This window comes from Gavia stellata, chromosome 7, assembly GCF_030936135.1.
Source record: "Gavia stellata isolate bGavSte3 chromosome 7, bGavSte3.hap2, whole genome shotgun sequence".
In the NCBI taxonomy this organism is placed as follows: domain Eukaryota; kingdom Metazoa; phylum Chordata; class Aves; order Gaviiformes; family Gaviidae; genus Gavia; species Gavia stellata.
In genome coordinates, this window is record NC_082600.1 from 1,583,683 (window position 1) to 1,603,114 (window position 19,432).

The window sequence follows — 19,432 nt, forward strand, 5'->3', positions numbered from 1 at the left end:
TTCCCTCTCACAGTACTCACTCCCTCATATTCTTGCCAGGAAGAAACAAAAGGAATGAGTGACTGCTTTTTCTGAGGTTTCCCAGCACAGAAAATACACTGTTCTCTAAGGCTGGCTCCTAACTCCTGAATTTTACTTCTGTACTTTTTTGCTTTTCGCCGTTGGTCTTGTTCTCATTTTAAGGCTCTTGCTAATACATGCTGGCGTTCAGTCGTAAGGGAGACAAGCTGGTAAGCCGAGCTGCAGTCACCACAAAGACGGCAGACTTCATAATGGTCTTCTTCCTAAACTGGTGTCAGAAGTTTAAAGACAAATTTGGTTAAAAATTGAAGACAAATTTTATTTAGAATGTACAGACATATTTTGAGGGTTATCACTAGCAGAAGTGCTGAATTTTCCTTTGAAGTTTTAAGTGAACAAGGGATGTCTGTATGGGAAATGTGTTTGAACCAAACAGACGTTATTTGGCTTACTTTCAGAGTAGTTCTGTGTGAAGTAGCTATGAAACTGAACTAAACATAATGGACAGTCTGTTCTTGAAATACTCCTAAATTTATGCTTTCTGAATGTGTTAGTCACCAACCTTTAAACAGTTCATCTCTTGCTGGGATATTCTGGAGTAGTTTGTATTATACATCAGAAGAGTCCATTCTAGCAAAAAGGCAAACATTTGCAGATGAAATACTTAATTCATGATGTAATTGTCTAAATAGGGAAAATGCTTCATCTTATATATATTTCTAGTACAAGGCTACTTTGTTCCTTTAACTCAAATACCTACTGCGTATTTCTGAGATAGAGGAAATCATAAAATATTAAACGTTACACAGAGCACTCTGAGAAATAAAGGTCCTTCTGATAGTCCTAACTAAAAACCCTCGAAAATCTTTATTTTACTTGTTTTAATTTAATGGAAAATTGTAATTATCAGCAGTACCAGTGCTGCTGTGTAAAGTGAGAGAGGTTAGAAGGGGTGTTTGTATGGAAAGCTGGTATTTTTTATTGGAGCGCTGATGCTTTTGCAACAACAGACAAGCTCTTGTGCATAGCAAACATTCCTTCCTTAGTTGCTTTGAGAAGCTGATTTGACATTACGTGCTTTTAAACACCTCTCAAAGCAGGGGATCACTTCTGAATTGTATTTTAAAAATAGTCTTTGAACGCTGCTTGATGACCTGTTGTCTTTCTTGCAGATCTTGTTATGGAGTTATACCCACGGAAGCCTTACGCGGTGGAGCAAAAAGTTCTAGCTGTCCTTTGGCACCTCCTGGGAAATATGACGAACAGCGGCTCTTTGCCTGGAGCCGGAGGAAATATCCGGACAGCCACAGCGAAATTATCAAAAGCACTTTTTGCACAGATGGGTCAAAGTCTGCTAACTCACGCTGCATCTCAGCCACCGCACATCAAGAAAAGTTTAGAAGAATTTCTGGAGATAGCGACCTAAAATAAGTCACTGTGCATGCGTGAAACTCAATCAGCCGACTGACTGGGACAGACGGACAGCAGTTTACACAGAGACACGTGGGACCATCCCCGTGTCGCCGGTTCGCAGTGCCGGCGTTTCCCGTGCCGAAGGGCTGCCGTCCGTCGGGAGAGCTGGCAGAGCGCTGGGCTGGGCTGGGGCTGGCTGCCCTCGCTGCGGGCACGGCCACAGGCGAGAGCCCAGCGATGAGGAGGAGATGTTGCTCCTGCTCGGCCACGCTTTTCTGTAGAAAATGCAGCACAGCACCCTGTTTGTAGTAGTGGATGTCAGATTGGTGATGAACAAATACACTTCTAGCGCTAAGCTTTTACATGGCTAAGTGGAAGAAAATCCTGGAGATGATTATACAGTACAACAGGGTTTTGTGTGCTATTTGTGAAAAATATATATTTTTTTAATCTACTTACACAGTTGTGCAGTATTAGCTTGCTGTGGCTGCTGTTACGGTACTGTGACGTTTGCTTGGTGGCTGGGCATGCTCATCTGCACGGGAACGTACACCTCCGGCAGCTCAGCGACCCGCTCCGAGGGAAACGAGCCCTTCCCCTCACGGCGACCCGCTCCGAGGGAAACGAGCCCTTCCCCTCACGGCGACCCGCTCCGAGGGAAACGAGCCCTTCCCCTCACGGCGAACCGCTCCGAGGGAAACGAGCCCTTCCCCTCACGGCGAACCCCTCCGAGGGAAACGAGCCCGAGCCCTTCCCCTGGCAGCGCCGGTAAAGCGGCGGCTCCCCGCCCCGTCCCTCCCGCTGCCGGTACTGTACGCGTTTTACACGGGAACCTGACGCGAATAAAGGGATTTATTTCTGTAACGCTGCGGCCGCCGCCTCCTTGCTGAGGGCGGGGGGAAGGAGGGAGAGAGCGTCGCCATTTGGCGGCGGAGGGGTGGGGGGGGAGGGGTGCTGGTGGTGGATGGCTCAGGCGCATGCGCGGCGGGCGCGGGGCGCATGCGCGGCGCCCTGGGCGCAGGCGCAGTCCGCCCTTCCTGAGGCCCGGCGGCGGCAGGCGCGCGGCGCGCTGGCGGTCACCGGCCCCGCGGCAGGTACCAGAGCCGCGGCCGGGAGCGCGGGCCTTCCGCGGGGGCGGGGGGGGGCGGCTGGGGCCCCGCGCTCGGCCCCGGGGGGTGCGCGCCTCGCCCGGGGAAGGGCCGCGCCCGGCCCAGCCCGGTCCGGCCTGGCCTGGCTTGGCTTGGCTTGGCCTGGCCCTCACCGATCCGGCCCGGCGGGAGGCTGAGGCGGGCTGGGGACTCGGCCGGGGCTGGCTGCGCTGCCCGCAGCCACCGGCGGGGCTGGGAAGGCGCGGGGGTCGGGCCGGGGAGCCGCGGCAGCGGGCGGGCGGGCGGCCACGCGGGCGGAGCGGGAGGGGTTGTGCCTGGGGGCAGGACGCGCCGCGCGTGGGGCCCTCCGCTTGCCGTGACAGTCACCGTGCTGCCTGCTGCAGCCCTGCCCCTGGCCGGCAGCTACCGGGCACCTGGAGAAACCACAGGGATAAGTTTTAGCTTGATTTTATACACTGTAATAGCCGCTAAATCTCTGAAAAAATATTAGGCCAAGTCAAAGTCTTTGAGCACTTGCCGTTATATTACATTACGACTGTATTTTGCCCACCAAAACGTTAGTCTTTGGGCAGAAGCCGCCCAGGGGCCAGGCCAGTAATGCCCGTGCAGCCCTGCGCCAGGAAGTTTCAAGCAGCTGCTTATCAGTGTTGTGAAGTGTTGTTCGTAGAGCGGGGAAGGTTGTGAGCTGAGGCTTGAAATTCCTTGGTGCTGCCCGTTTGTACTTTTTTAGATGTTTTCCATTAGTTCATTCCTATTTATAAACGCCAGTATTGTATGCAATAAACGTTTAATTGAAAGAGGCTAACTAATACACGTTGACATAAATTGTTTAAAACCAGTGCACGCAGTTATCTGTTAGACTTATTTAGTTATTTAGCCTGAGTGACGCAAAAATTCTTGGAATTAACTTGCTCCATTACGTGGTTGCCTGCGCTGGATGTGCATTAGCTTCGTGTCTGCCACATCCGCAGCTCCGTGGGTTGAGGGGCATTTGCTTGTTACCAGGCAGGGTCGATCACAGCGGCTGTTTTAAACTTCGGCTGTCACCTTCAGTTACTGTAAGAGTTTGGGATACGCCTTGGTTCCCTGGGGGTGTTCTGGAACGCCTTCAGTTGGAAGCGAACTGTCAAACAGACTTTCAGATTCTGTTTGAAACCTTGTGTGCAGAGGCGATCCAGCACCACTTCTCCCTCTTCCTTTTTTTCCCTCCCCGTAATCTGAAGACAGCTACATTTGGGGGAGTTGTTTTTTAAGCTGGAATACATCTTCTGAATCAGTTAGACAGGGAAAACATCTTTCAAGTATCAGAGTAAGTTTAGGTCATAAATTAATGCATTTTAAAAACAATTGTATTAGCTTTATCAAATTTTAGAGCTGTAAACATTCTTTAAACTATTTCTTTTCAAGTCTTGGGGCGGCTGTTTGCATAACGCACTCCTCTTATGCCTTGATTTTATAATCTTTACAGAGGTAAGCTCTGAATGGTAGCAGCTGCTTTTAATAATGCAGATCTCTTCTGTATGTTGCACTGGTAAAGGCACAGTGATACTGCTTTGGTATTTAATTTCTTAACTTATAAATCAAGTTTATTCTCAAAATCAATATTGAAGATGCATCTCCAACACTCACTAAAGAAGCCGGCTTTTGGTGCAGGCTTTCTAGAGTGGGGAAGAACTGCTCATTAACGAAATAAACTGCTCGTCTTACACAAGCGTCCTCTTTTCCTGTAGAACAAAGGCAGTATAGTGCTCTGTGTAGTCACATCGTGTTCGTGTGACTTTTAAATGGCATGAACTGTTCATCTTTATGAACAGTTACCATATAAAGTTGCAAAATTACAAACTGTTTACCTTAAAGGAAGGAAATTGTATTTAAGTTATTGCCGGATGATGTATACAATGGAGAATAGAAATAATTACTTTTAAAAAACATTTATTAGAAAACTTGCAGAGGAGACCACATGGACCTTTTAACACTATGCCCAAGTTACTTGGCTTGGTGAGATCCTAGGAAAACATGAACTGTTATCTCACGCGTTGAAGCTGCTGAAGATAGGGTATATGAATTTTTCCTTTCTCAGTTCCCCCCCCCCCATATTAATGATGGCTTATCGTTGTATTTGTTGAAGTGAAAGCAAGCGGTCTGTTTGTTCTCTTTTCAAGCTTTCAGTGGGAAAAAATTCTGAAGATAGAGCGGGGTGGGGACTTTTTTTTTTTTTTTTTTAAATGCAAAGCTTGTTTGCTGTCGACTGCTCTGAGGAGAACCGAAGGGAAATAGGAGTGGCAGTTGCTACAGTGCATGTGAGGATGATGGTCTCACACTGTTCTTCATCCAAAATAGATTCACAGCTAAGAGCTGTTGTATTCTACAAGGGTATTGTATTACCTGGAATCCGTTAGTCTGTAGGATCTAGAAGTTAGGCTGGACTGGCGTTTGCAGAGGAGGGTGGGGCTGGGCAGTGGCATTTGGCAGGAGGATCAAGATGAAGAGTGGGAGGAAGATGGAGTCTGTCCTGAGGGGCAGGAGGAACCCCTGACATGCGAGTTGTCTGTGGGAGTGACTGCATGTCAGGGGCTAGCCTGAACATCTTTTGTGGCTCCTGATGCTGTTTAGTTTACATAGACATTAATTATGGACAGAGTCTAGTGCTGCTAGTAATTCTCCTCTTTGCAAAGTTATCACTTAAGCGAGTTCAGCTAGGTGTTCAGGGTACACTTTAACATACATTTATTTTGCAAAGAAGTTACTGATTTGTGCTAAGTGGGAGAACTGAATAAATTTGAACATAATTCTTTATTTGGAATAAAATTCCACCAGACTCACACAGGAAAAAACTGTGTTGGTTCACTTTTATACCTTGATAGCTACTTGTGATAGTTTTTTAGAAGAACCACAATGATTTGTACATGCAGATGTTAAAACATATGACTGCTGTTAAATTTTTTTTAATTGTGAATGAGGCTCAAGAGTGAATCAGATCTAATTGATGAAGATCTGTGGTGAAATACATGGACACTTGAAGCACTTGGGAGACTCTTGGCTGATGATTCACACTCAAGTTCCACTTGAATCTTCATTGCTTGAATACTGAATCCTTTTATTTCCACAGGATCTAGTAGTACAAAAGAGCAGTAACCTCAGCTATGGAGAACGCAGATAATACAGAGGAGGAGAAGCCAACTGTGAGCAATGACAGCACAGACAATGGCGCTGAAACAGCAACAGAAGAACAGCAAATGGACTTCAGTACAGAAATTATGAGCGTAACTGAGATGGAACAATCACCTGATAGTTCCCCTGACTTGAATGAAGAGAACACACAGGAGAGTGAAATTCCAAATATTGAAAGTTTACAGACAACAGATATTGAGGCTTGCTTCCCTCCAGATTTTGACAAGTTCTGGAAAGTAGTAGATGACAATCCCCAGGATTTCACAGGATGGGTATATCTACTACAGTATGTAGAGCAGGAGGTTAGTACATGCCCCCTTTTTCCTTAGCCTTCCAGAAATAAAGAAAACCAAAACAAGTCATGGATACTCCAGTGGCAAATCTAGAACTGTACATCAGGCTTTCATACAGACTCTTTTAAGACAGTTGCCCTTGCCAGTGTTGTCAGCAGAGACTACAAAATAAAAACAGTGATTTTTAAGACAATGTTGAAACAACAGTTGTTTTTAAAATAATGTGAAGGTTTTTTTAAGGAAAGGATTCATTGCTTTTATTGTGTGTTTCTTGCAGAACCACTTACCAGCTGCCAGGAAAGCATTTGACAGGTTTTTCACACATTATCCATATTGCTATGGGTATTGGAAAAAGTATGCAGACCTTGAAAAGCGACACGACAACGTTAAACAGTCTGATGAGGTATGTAGGTAGCTGGGTGCAGCTCTTGCCGTTGGTCCTGTTAGCCAAATAATGACTAACCTACTGCAAGTCATTTGGCTGCCAGTACCTGCCATGTATGGTCAGGTTTGTAGGGATTTTGTTTGCACTTGTCACATCTGTGGCATTTGTAGCTAATGTTTTTTCTCTTTGTTGGCAGGTGCGTTAAACCTCTACAGTTTGTCAAGCTTTGCAGTGCAAGCCTCTGTATTACACTGCAGCTTAACAAGTAGGGCAGGGCTTTTCTGTCACTTACGTTTATTACTCATTTTCAAAACAATATAGTTGGTTTGCTGGTCACAATTGCTACATCTTATTGCATTTTTGGTCAGACGCTGTCAATGATGCTCTAATGGGTCTGTGCCCTATGGTCTGTACCCCAAAGCCTGCCCACACAACCTGGTCAGAATGCAGGGACCGCTGCGCTTTGAAGATCAAGACTCTGCACGTGGAGATCAGAACATTGCCATGTTCTATCCAACCTCCACCCAAATGGTAATGGTAGATTATTTAAACAAAATTCCAGTAATTAGTATTTCTAAGGTTCACCGGATAACACAGTGTTGCCTCTCTATTAGGACGCCATTAAGTATTTGAAGTACAGTTCATCTTCTCTTCATAGGTTTATCGCAGAGGGCTTCAGGCAATTCCTCTTAGTGTTGATCTTTGGATACATTATATAAACTTCTTAAAGGAGACCTTGGACCCTACTGATCCGGAAACTAACAGTACTATTCGAGGGTAAGTTGAAAGCAGAGTAAGAGATACGAGAAGCCTGTACATACAGTTAGATAGCAGTGTGATCAGGTTAATATGTTTAAGCTAAGGGGCAAGCTAATAACAGCCTGCACTTACTTTAGGGACTTCTAAGAGATCATGGAGCCAAATTCCATACAAAGGGGTAGACAACACGATGTGGAACAAGGGGCAAGAGTTGTGACTTGAGAGCTTCAGACCGGGCATTAGGAAATACTTAGTGCAGCACTGGAAAGGTTCGCCGTAGAATTTTTGGAACTTAATTCCTTGGAGGTTTTCAGGGTATGGCTAGGACATGTCTGACCTCATCTGTTGCTGGCAGTGGTCCTGGTTAGAGTAAGAGGTTGGTCTAAAGTTTGACCCAAAACCTTAATTGAACTTCAGCTGAAACAGCTTCTAGCTGCATGATTGATGTATAGCTTTTGTGTGTTACACTGCTAAAGTAAGATATAAGTGGCAAAGATTGTGTATTTTCCCAATACCTCGTGTTCCTGCAGTAGCTTTTTCTGTTGCCTTTATTTGTTCTGTTGTGGTAGTGCTGGAGGAAAAAAAGTGAGTGTGAACGTTCTGAAATTCTAGAGGTCTTGCTCCAGATATCTAGAAAATACTTTGAAGAATTTAAATAATGAATATAAGTGTGGCTGTGAGTAAATGAGGACACTCGTAATCTTTAAATAAGTAAGAGCCAGAACTTTTCTTCCTTGTTCTGTCACTACATCCAGAAACAACTGAAAAAATATTTCATTTTTCAGAGCCTACGAACATGCAGTCTTAGCTGCTGGGACAGATTTCCGTTCCGACAGACTATGGGAAATGTATATAAACTGGGAAAACGAACAGGGAAACCTAAGGGAAGTTACGTCCATATATGACCGCATCCTTGGAATTCCAACACAACTCTACAGTCATCATTTCCAGAGGTAAAGAGAAACCAAAGATTTAGTTAATGCTATGAGTTTCTTAAGCACACACAAACCTACTTCTGTAACTGTGAAAATATTTGCTCAGAACAAGAGCTTGAAATAGTTACTGAGTTTCATATACTTATTTATGTTCTCCTGCAGTTTGACTGATTGTTTTAAAGTACCGATACACATTTTAGGAACCTGGTTTTAGATAAATTCACAAGTTCTGCTGTGGAGTAAAGGAAGGCCTTGGAATCGTGAGGAAGAAGAGAGGATGTCTTTGAAAAATCAAAATTAGCAGTTTTGAACTTTAATTCCTCATGCAATGCTTATGTGTGGTGAAACACTAATTTAATTGCCTGAAGAGAAATACTTGACTAAGTTTTAGATAGCGGAATTCTGCGTTAATACGGAGAGGTTAAGAGGGAACCAGAAACCTTAGTTAAATGATGCACCAGGCTTGCCCGTAATTTCTACAGACCTTTTAGTTTTGGAAATAAAGGTTCTTCCTTTAAAACTGATCTTGTCCTTTGCCATCGGTTTTACACGGCAAGTGGTCCGTCTTCACCACTGAAGCTCATCATCCTTTCATTTCTCTTTGAAATGCGAAGCTTTTGAAGTCTGATAGATAGAAGTTGAATTTTGTCTGTATGTTGTCAGAAGTTGCATTCTCAGTGTTGCTCTAGATTGATGAAGTAATGCGGAGCCCTGCTAGGATTTATTATTGTGCTCTGGTTATGCAGAGTATTGCAACATAAAACATCAAATTTGCATTGACTTGTTTCTAACGATGCTTAGGTTTAAAGAACACATACAGAACAACTTGCCTCGAGACCTCCTGACTACTGAGCAGTTTGTTCAACTGCGCAGAGAGCTAGCATCTGTGAACGGCCATAGCGGGGAGGATGCGCAACCTGGAGACGACCTGCCCTCTGGTACTGAAGATATAACTGACCCTGCCAAGGTACATATGCAGAGGACGTGCCTTGGCATTTCTTGCCTTACTCTGTGGCTGAGAGACGAGTTTATTTGCAGGCAATTTAGTATATCTGTAGCTGAGGTGTTCCCATAGTTCTGCATATCGTTGTTCTTTGGCTCATATGATAACTGCTTTTGTCTACAGGACATACCTTTCCAGGGTTTCCATAAGTATTAAAGAAATGGAGTTAAAAAATGAAAGAAGTGATGTACAAAACTTTAGGAATGTATATTAATTATTCCAGCTAACAGATTAGGAACTGTGGTCTAAGAAAGCTCTTCATCAGCAATGGTGTGTGCAGGTTCACAGAATCAGAATCATTAAGGTTGGAAAAGACCTGTAAGATCATCAACCAACCCCACCATGCCCACTAAACCATGTCCTGCAGTGCCACGTCTACACATTCCTTGAACACCTCCAGGGATGGTGACTCCACCACCTCCCTGGGCAGCCTCTTCCAGTGCTTCACCACTCTCTCAGTAAAGACATTTTTCCTAATGTCCAGCCTAAACCTCCCCTGGCGCAACTTGAGGCCATTCCCTCTTGTCCTATCACTTGTCACTGGGGAGAAGAGACCAACACCCACCTCACCACAACCCCCTTTCAGGCAGTTGTAGAGAGCGATGAGGTCTCCCCTCAGCCTCCTCCTCTCCAGACTGAACACCCCCAGCTCCCTCAGCCGCTCCTCATCAGACTTGTGCTCCAGACCCCTCACCAGCTCCGTCGCCCTTCTCTGGACGTGCTCCAGCACCTCAATGTCCTTCTTGGAGTGAGGGGCCCAAAACTGAACACAGCATTCGAGGTGCGGCCTCACCAGCGCCGAGTACAGGGGCACGATCACCTCCCTGCTCCTGCTGGGCACACCATTTCTGATACAGGCCAGGATGCCATTGGCCTTCTTGGCCACCACTCCTTAGCAAAGGAATTGCTAACTGTGAAAATGAACACATTCTGAAACCAAGTTTAACTTGGATCCAAATTAATCTTTAATCTTGATCATCTTTAACATAAGAGCAAAACTTCAGAGAGAAAAGTAATTCAGCTGTGTTGCGCTAAAGGCCCAGGCACCATCAGGGCAGCATCCCGTCCCTTCCCCTGGCTGTTCAGGGTAACATTGAATGCATCTGTGATACTTCTGACTTACGCGTATTACTATTGTCATAAAATGTATTTACAAAGGTGATACGATGTCTACCTGTGTTACATTTTTAAAAATTATGTTTTAGCTGATCACTGAGATAGAAAACATGAGGCACAGAATCATTGAGATTCATCAAGAAATGTTTAACCACAATGAACATGAAGTCAGTAAGAGGTGGACGTTTGAAGAAGCGGTAAGTTTGTTTTTTCTACATAAGGCAGCATGTGCAAGAGTTTTGAACGTAAGACTGGGAGCTAGGAATTTTGAGTAACAGTTAGGCCTTATAATTTAAACTGTTGTGGGGCTTTGAGCAAAGATCGGGTTTCACTTCTCTGCCATTTTTCTTGTGAAAAGGCAGCTTGTGAGGTCAACTCTGTCATCTGATGACTTAAAAATCTTTAATCAGTATTTGGAAAAAGGCAAGATGGTGTATTGTGTACTAAGCATGCATGAAATGCTATGGAAGTTAGTGCTGCCTTATGCACCTGGGGCGTTGCAAAATAATAAGGGGGTGAAGGTAATTCTAATTGAAAAGGTAAGCCTGTCCTAAAAGGAGAATGAAATTTGTATGGTTTTGTTTTTTAACATTACTCTCTTAAACCTGAAATCAGTTAACTTTTCCAAATGTAGCTATCATAACATGCGGCTCCTATGTATAATGTATTAAAAGTAATTAATCAAACTAATTGTTTGATTATTGCAAATACAGAACTTTTTCTATGTGGAATTAAGTTTGGTTACTTTTGAAAAAAACAACCTGATATTTCAATTCTCTGTCTTCTTTTCTCTTTTTTTCTTCCTGGCAAATACCATATTGCGTAACATGGTTCTTGTTTTACATTTACTTTCTTTTTAAAAAGTACATTGAAAATCTGTCCCAGCTTTTTAATGCAGAGACTCCTTAATGTGTTACGTGATGTCAGAACTGTTATGTTGCTTACTGCACTTCGTTAGACTAGGCCAGATACCTTGTAAGCCAGAGGAATTCGAAAACTTAGTACATCACCAGTCTTAAGACTAGAACATCGTCTAACTCAGGGGGGTTACCCTCTCTGTTACACAGCAGCCTGAAGGGCTGGTACCAGCCCGACGTGTTGCAGGGCCACTTTTGTACCAGTTGACCTGCCGTGGAAGGAAGGAGAGCATACAAAGCGTGTCCCTAGAGTAGGTGAGGCTGATGGATATTGTGGAAAGTGGTTATGTGAGTATAGGTATTCTTGGGTCAGGAAACCTTGAGCTACAAATTATTGAAACTTGGGAGAATGCTAAAACTGTGGACATGCTGCAGAAAATGTGTAAGAAACAGGGTGTCCTCTCTTGCTCCTGGCCAGAATCAATACTTTTTCTACCAAGAGAGTATATCTGCTCTGTAGATACCAACATGCTGGGTCTATGAGGTGTTTGAAATACAAAGTTAAACATGTCTTTATGTTGGACAGAAATGAGGTAGATAGGCGACAGATGTCACATAAGTGATGGAGACCACTTAGACCTGTTTTACTTCATTTTAGTAGGAACACTGTACCTGTGAATTTGTCAAAATGGAAAAAGAGTATTGGGTTCCATAATAGAGTTCAGTGAGGAGCATAAAGGGGGTGATCGGCTTTAAATTTCAGGTGGCCTTGAAGAATTCATAGAATCATAGAATCATTTAGATTTGGAAAAGACCTTTAAGATCATCAAGTCCAACTATTGAATGTTACTTCTTAACTATTGTAAGTTCTTTATCCATTTGCATGTATTTGTATCTGAGACAGAATTGCAGTACAGGAGAGGAATAATCAGGTAAAATTAAAGATGAAGAAAGAAGAAGTAAAAGATCTTTGGAAGGATGTTTTGCTATGTTCAGTACAAAGCAATGTTTGAATTTTCTCTGTTGAACTCTGTCCCACGCTGTCCTCTTGTAGTCATCAGTAAAAATGCAATCTTGTTAGCTCTTGGAATAATCAGCTTAGTGTAAATACATAATATGAAATTCAATTCAATGCTCTGTCTTTCCTTGGCATGATTCTCAACCAAATTTTGAATTTCATTTGTAGGCTGTGTGCTAGTACAACAGTAAGTACTTAGTTGGCTGTATGTATGTGGACAATAGTCATTGTTGTTTATAATGTCGTTACGTTGTGACCGCAGGTTTGCAAGGGAGTAACTGCATTGAGTTCTTTCTCTGCTTCTGTAATCACTTGCACTCAAAAAGCTTTCTAGAAAAACAGGTTACTAGCCTAGAACGTAATTGTCAGCAACATCTCTTGATCAGTACTTGGGTATCCCCAGCAGACTTACTTGAATAGATAATGACGTATCATTCTGAAGTCCTGCTCATTTAAATGACATTACTTGAATGGTGCGTGGCTGTTTATTTTTTTTAAGCAACTTGTGGTGTGCTTATTAGGCCTAAATTGCCATACTGTGACTCTTGCAGATAAAGAGGCCTTACTTTCATGTAAAACCTCTGGAGAAAATTCAGCTGAAAAACTGGAAAGAGTACTTAGAATTTGAGATAGAAAATGGCACTCATGAACGAGTTGTGGTCCTCTTTGAAAGATGTGTTATTTCATGTGCCCTCTATGAGGACTTCTGGATTAAGGTAAGGGAAGTGGTTTACCACCTATCTCCTGCTGATTGCATACGTTGATCTAGTGACTAACCTTTTGTACTCTTGTGGAATGTTGTTCATATATAACTATATCTGTTGCATTAGGAGATGGTCTGCTTGCAACCAGATTTGACTGCTGCATATGCCAACTTCGTTGCCTCTCTACGTCCTTCCTTACAGAAACTAGTCTAGTGGTTCAATAAAGGTGCTGAATGGGTTTAAACAAAAGAATTTTATCGTTCTGTCATGTTTTTAAAGACAAATACAAGCTTTAAACTTTTCCATCTCTGCTCTGTTTTCAACTATAGTATGCCAAATACATGGAGAACCATAGTATTGAAGGAGTGAGGCATGTCTACAGCAGGGCTTGCACAATACATCTCCCTAAGAAACCAATGGTTCACATGCTGTGGGCTGCCTTTGAGGAGCAGCAGGGTAAGAGCAACGTTAGTTTTTGCTGGGAGGGATTCTGTTTTTAAGAGGCTGTTGGATGTCTCATATCTTAAAGCATCTTCACCGGTGTTTTAGGCAACATCGATGAAGCGAGAAGAATCTTGAAAACATTTGAAGAGTGTATTCTAGGGCTAGCAATGATTCGCTTGCGAAGAGTAAGCTTAGAACGCAGACACGGAAACATGGAAGAAGCCGAACACCTGCTTGAAGATGCTGTTAGGAATGCCAAATCAATTAGCGAATCGTCATTTTACGCCATCAAATTAGCTCGACACCTCTTCAAAGTACAGAAAAATCTTCCAAAGGCAAGAAAAGTGCTGTCAGAAGCCATAGAAATTGACAAAGTATGTGTTCCCTCTTTGCTGTGTTAAAAAAAAAAAGATCCTGGTATTTTTCTCTCTTTCTGAACCTTTTTTTTTTTAAATTATGGCAACAATGATGACAGGAATTGTAACTGTATGTAATGTTTCATTACGACATGGAGACAGCAGTCCCTCTAAACTGATGTTGCCCTATTTGCAGCTTGCAAATCTGGAATTTTGCAATTTTTTTTCATCAGAAGCACAATGTGCTTCATGCCTTCATTTTTTCTTTTTAGAATCTTAAATATTATAGGCGTGTTCACATCCCAAGGTGAACAAAATTGATCGTGTAGGTACTCGTAGATCGTTTTGTTTAACCGCAGAAATATTTGGCACTCCAAATACCATTAGCAAAGTGTGACGTTTGTTTTTGTAGCATTAGATCACTTCTAACCTATTTGTGAAACAAACCAGGTCAAAGGTGACCAATGTAAAAAGAAAATCTTTTTATGGACTATTCTTGTGTGTATTTACGAAGTGAATGTTCTGGTATGCGTCCGGTAGATATATATTCAACGTTAAAAACCTAACATGACCTAAGGTGTACAACTTCTAATACATCTTTTGAACAGGAAAACACGAAACTGTATCTCAACTTACTTGAAATGGAGTACAGTGGCGATCTCAAGCAAAATGAAGAAAACATCTTGAGCTGTTTTGATAAAGCTGTCAATGGCGCATTGTCTATAAAAATGAGGATTACGTTTTCTCAGCGAAAAGTGGAATTTCTTGAAGATTTTGGTTCTGATGTAAACAAGTAAGATGCAGTCTGTGCCACGGCCAAATTACGGTCACCAAACGAGTGCTTGTAAAAGAAACAATTTAATGGATGCCGCTAACCCTACCCCTTCCCTACTACTTTTGTGCCATCAGTTCTTTCTGAGGGATAGCTGCTTTTCTAAACCAAATTCCTATTTTTAAACAGGAATATCTTTTCAGAAAATTATCCCTTTTTTATGAAATACCTAACTCCTCATAGAGCAAAATTCTGCTGCCTGTAACTTCTTACTGTAGTTTTCTCATGCTAAATCTTACAGAGGAGGATGTTCCTCAAAGAGAACATGAAGTGTTTTGTGACCCAGGTATAATTTGATACTCCATACCCTGTGAGCTGCTGCTTGAGACTTCCAAAATGGCATTGATTTGATTTTTCTATGTTCGGAAGTATTAACAATGCTGCACACATATGCGGGAGGATCAGATACTAGAAGCGCAACTGTTTCATTAAATACTAGATACACTTTTTTCCTCTTAATTCTCTATTGTAAAAAAACCTCTTGTTTTTATTGACATTTTGCAGCTAAATAACTTGGAAGGACTAACCATGAGTTAGTTTTTCTGCTTTGTATGTTTTTTAACAATAGCTGTCCCTAATTTCTGCTGACTCTGACCATTCTAACTTGTGTGGCAGCCAAGCGTTGCAAGGTGGGGATCCTAGACAGACGAAACAATACCAAGTTTTCAGTTCCTAAATAACACTAGAGCACAGCATAAGTACAAGATACGGTTTTCACAATGAGCAATATTGACAGAAGAAGCAGTTTCCAGGTGATCCCTTGTAAACTGTGGTGTGCAACAGAGGAAATGAAATTCGTGGGAGTTTTAGCTAGGACTCTTTTGTGCTCCGTTAAATATACTGATTCTGCCCACGTTGTTTGCGAAGAGGCTGTAGGGTGCTACTTTGGAATTGTTATAATTTTGTATAATACTCATTGCCAGTATTTAAAGAAATGCTGATTCCTAAATATCAATGCTGCTATGGATAGCATCAAGACGCAGCTGAGGGAGTGCAGTCACTGGGAGGAGCAGCTGTATCACAAATAAATTTTAGAAGACTTCTTTGTAAAAAAACTGTATAGAAGAACCACATGAAGTGTGATAAAAGTTGAGCAAGTTGGGAATTTCTGAGCTCACAGAAATTTTTTCACTGTGCATCATGGAATACCCCTTCAAATTCAGGTTTTTTTGCTTTCCCATCTTCATGGTGGACCACTGATTAAAATTTGATTGTCATTGAGTTTGTTTTAGAATGTTTCTGTATTTTTACAGTTTGAAGTAGACATTTTTAAATGGTTGCTCATGTATTTAACATGTTTATGTGAAAATGGTGAGCAAAGCTTGATGTCTTTTTGTCTCCTTCAGGCTTTTGGATGCCTATGATGAACATCAAGCACTTCTAAAGGAGCAGGATTCTTTAAAAAGGAGAGCAGAGAATGGGTAGGAAGTCTGTTCACCTGGGAGTATAAACTGACTTGACAGATGATGCGCTGTGGGGTAGCTGGAACACGGGCTACACTGAACTATAGCTGATGCAAAGCACTTTGGAAATGCTTTAAAAGCAGTTCAGAGAACAGTCACAGAGACTTACTTTTTTTTTTCTTTAATCTATGAATATATACACCTATGTTTTTCAGCTTTAAACCTACTGCTTGCAAGAACAAAATAACTTTTTTTAATCACTTAAAGTATATACTAAATAGGGCTATACTGTTTGCTAAAATATTTGGAAACAAATTTATTGGAAAATAACTTTTTGAATTATTGTGTAGCACAAAAAAATTAAACAGTACTGGTAAAATAACTCAGTCTCTAAGCAGACCCATGCTTTTGCTGTCTCAGTTTGAGCACGAGAACAATTTTAAAACCAGACTGTTGTTCTGAAGCATAATACACTACTGTCTTTCTCTAAATCACATTCTCTTACCCTGCTAGGACAGGGCACCAAGTTTGACAATGTTACTTACCCTTACCTGTTACAACATTTCTCACATGAACTCATGCTCAGAATTTGATCTAAGATACCATTTACCAGCAAATATTAACTTCACAGGTCAGAGGAGCCAGACGAAAAGAAGATGCTCACAGATGACCCAAGTTTGGTGTCAGCACAGATGATGGATGGAGACATGCAAGTCAATCAGGCAGCATATAACTACAACGCCTGGTACCAGGTAGGTGCATGCTGTGGTTCCTTTTAACCACACATTTAACGTGTGTGTGCGGAATGTGTGCACGTTGTGGTTTTACCAGGGACGTTTCTCTGTGGCCCAGTGTCAGTTGGCAAGGAAAGCTTGGGAGTAAAAGTTTAGCTCCTGTTTCTGTTGATTCCTCCTTGGGCTATTATGGAAGTGTAAAATACTTCTCTCTAGCGTGGAACAAGATGAGCAGTTGGGTGGCTAGCTCGTCACGTGAAGGGAAGCGTGGCAGCGGTTGAGGACATCGCTGGCTAAGGGCAATAGAGCTGTTCTGTGCTGAAGTGTTTTGCCCAGGAGAGCTGCCTCGGGATGCCAATTTACTGTGCGTTTTGATAGTTGCTTTCTCCAACTAGTAGTTTCTGTAATGTCTTGGTATGGGTTCTGCTGTGCTGGTACACAGTGCATGCAAAATCAGTCTGTTGAATGGTTCATCTTCTGGGGCTATTCTAGTCTGTTTGGGGCGTGGCATTTCATTTTGTCCCCTATAGGGGCTTAAAGAGTGAATCAGTAATATCCTACCTTGGTTTCCTCTTCTTGCTTGTGGCAGCAGCAACCTCCAGCGCATGCTCTGCTCACCTCTAGACTGAGAGTCCGTTTTTGTATTCTGACTTGTCCAAGGGGCAGGCTGTAAAGTCAGAGCTGCAAAACCTGCCTTTCCCTATGAGATTCCTACTGGTAAAGGTGGGTACTGCTGGTGGCCCCTCAGCTGGGATGAGAGTTGCGTGCTGCAGGCTTGGCGTGCTTATTCTTCAGAGTTGTGAGTCGTAGAGGGTCCAACTGAAACTTTTGCTGAAGCAGTTTAATGAAGACTGATGTTTAGACTGCAATTAGCCTTCCCAGCCAGTGAGAACAGTATTTGCAGACGAGGGACAAACCGTCCACTGTGTAACTGTGGTTTAGAATTGCCCGCAGCAAGGTCAAGTGTTCTTTCTGAAGTCAGGTGGTGAAAGGTGTCTCGCCCAGCACGGGGAAGCTCCGCTCAGCACCACAGGCCAGGAAAAATGCCCCAAGTTTTCCAGCACGGAACTGTGGGAGTAGGAGACTTAAAGAGTGTTGAAGATCTCAGTCCTGTGGCTGACATGGTGACCCCATCACTGTCTGCCTTCTGTGGATTTCACAATCTGCTTGGGACTAGCAGGCACAAACACTTTCTGAGGGAGCGGAAACATTTGTTCTGTCTACCCCAAGAACGTTACGCTGCTGAATCCCTGCCTCAGCTCGGCTGGGGTGGTTGGGGTACAGCTGGTTGCAGTAAGACCATGGGGACTGTCTCAGTGATGGCCTCTGCTGGCTGCAAACTGATGGCTTCAAAGGGAGCAGGGTTAGGGCACGTGAGCTGCCTGCCCTGGCCTCTCCCATCTTGTGGGGCATGCTGTAACAGGGGACATGGAGCTAGGACACACAGTTCCGTTACCTTCTGCTCCCTCCCATGAGATGCCGTTGAAAGGGAGGGGACAGGAGCCGCAGAGCAGGTACGAAAGAGGGGATCAGAGAACCAAGAGTGAACCTCTGACCTGTCCTGTACTGGAAGACTTACCACACATGACTAGAAACATTACAGGCAACAGCACCAGCCTCTGCGCTGACCCTGGGTACAAACCGGACCCTTCAGTTTTACATCCCAACAAAGCTGACTTCCAGTGGATCTTTAAGGCGGTTCTGCCCTGCAGCGGAACGCCCTCCCTTGTGCCACCCTTTGTGCCAGACAGAGGTACAGGCTTGCGCAAAGCCTCGCCAAGGAGGGACTGAGGCCCGAGCGTTCGGGGTGCGACACGAGCACGCCGACACTGGCACGGCCGCGCTGGCCGCTCTGCAGACCCGTTAGAATTACAGCAGGGGAAACTTACCTGTGTCTTTCTGATTGCTGGCCTATTATCGGGTATCCTTCGTGGAGCATGGGCAGCCTGACTTACCTTGTCACGTTGTTCTGTTTTTTTTTCTAGTACAATTACCAGAACGCATGGAATTATGGGCAGTATTATCATCCAACTTGATCCGAAGAGTGCGTGAAGTTCACTGTGCTGCAGTTTCAACAAAGATGGAATAAAAAAAATATATTTTTCTAAATTAGGGATGTGAAAGAACTGTTGTAATACCTGCTTTTTGGTCTTTGCATGTGAAGTGAGCCGATGTTCACAGGGTATGTGTGAAGCAAGATTTGTGTGCTGGTAACTGATAAATGGTATCTCTGTACAATTCCAGTTTATCATAAATGCATTTTTTTTTTTTAATTCCCTGCACTAATTTATGAAGATATCTGAAGACTTTTTTTCAGTCTCATAATGATTCCATAGACTTAATCAGTAAAGCTGTAGTTTTTGGGGGGTTCTATTTTTTTTTTTTTCCCCAAAGCCGTTCTGCCGCCCAGCGATGGCCACCACGGCTGCTGCAGGAAACAAGCTGCCAGGCGAGGAGCGAGGCTGTCCTCTCCTGCGCTGCTCTCCAACCAAAACGGCATGACCTCCTCTGCCACGAGATCTTTTCCATGTCCCAGCAAGCGAACCCCAGACTGCTTTGTTTTTGTTATGATTGAAACTCTTCAGATGTCGATGGCAGCCTTTGCAAGCTGCGATATGTATTTTCTATTTCATGTGGGGGTCAAAAATTAAAATGCAGTGCAAAATGATGTTGCATTCTTTTTTAAAAAGCACAAACTGTGTTTGGGATGATTTTTGTATTTGGAGTTTTTCATGTACACAGTGTGAGCAGACTTTTTTCATTTTGATCAAAGTGATCATTCTCATTTTTGTAATAAAAGCAAGGAATTCAGTAGTCCTCTGAGCCTTCTTGGATTGCCTCATTTAAGCCAGGAGTAAGAACGCCAGAGTCTCGGTTCA

General features: G+C 43.2%; 2 protein-coding genes and 1 non-coding gene across 6 annotated transcripts in view; all 3 read left to right on the forward strand.

Moving 5' to 3' along the window:
• Positions 1-1,516, forward strand: part of TOGARAM1 (TOG array regulator of axonemal microtubules 1) — a 45,154-nt gene extending 43,638 nt beyond the window's left edge. The window contains exon 21 of the mRNA XM_059819449.1: positions 1,194-1,516. Coding sequence (XP_059675432.1) covers positions 1,194-1,447 — 254 coding nt within the window. The 3' untranslated portion in view covers positions 1,448-1,516. The remainder of the gene's footprint in view (positions 1-1,193) is intronic.
• Positions 1,517-2,496: 980 nt separating this feature from the next.
• Positions 2,497-19,376, forward strand: PRPF39 (pre-mRNA processing factor 39). 4 transcript variants are annotated; one of them, XM_059819293.1, is made up of 14 exons: positions 2,497-2,528; positions 5,653-6,016; positions 6,285-6,410; positions 7,051-7,169; positions 7,937-8,104; positions 8,888-9,053; positions 10,295-10,402; positions 12,632-12,796; positions 13,114-13,240; positions 13,334-13,602; positions 14,193-14,377; positions 15,763-15,837; positions 16,451-16,571; positions 18,539-19,376. In XM_059819293.1, exons 2-14 carry the CDS (start codon positions 5,687-5,689, stop codon positions 18,587-18,589), a joined length of 2,010 nt encoding a protein of 669 aa, XP_059675276.1. In that variant the 5' UTR covers positions 2,497-2,528; positions 5,653-5,686; the 3' UTR covers positions 18,590-19,376. The 4 variants fall into 4 exon arrangements, with proteins under 4 accessions (XP_059675276.1, XP_059675277.1, XP_059675279.1 ...); XM_059819294.1 differs by lacking the exon at positions 15,763-15,837; XM_059819296.1 differs by lacking the exons at positions 2,497-2,528; positions 5,653-6,016 and adding an exon at positions 6,761-6,923 and having other exon boundaries at positions 6,373-6,657.
• On the forward strand, positions 13,686-13,771 carry LOC132317371 (small nucleolar RNA SNORD127). Its single transcript, XR_009484069.1, has one exon. It is a non-coding gene; the product is annotated as a small nucleolar RNA SNORD127 (small nucleolar RNA).
• Positions 19,377-19,432: the final 56 nt, after the last annotated feature.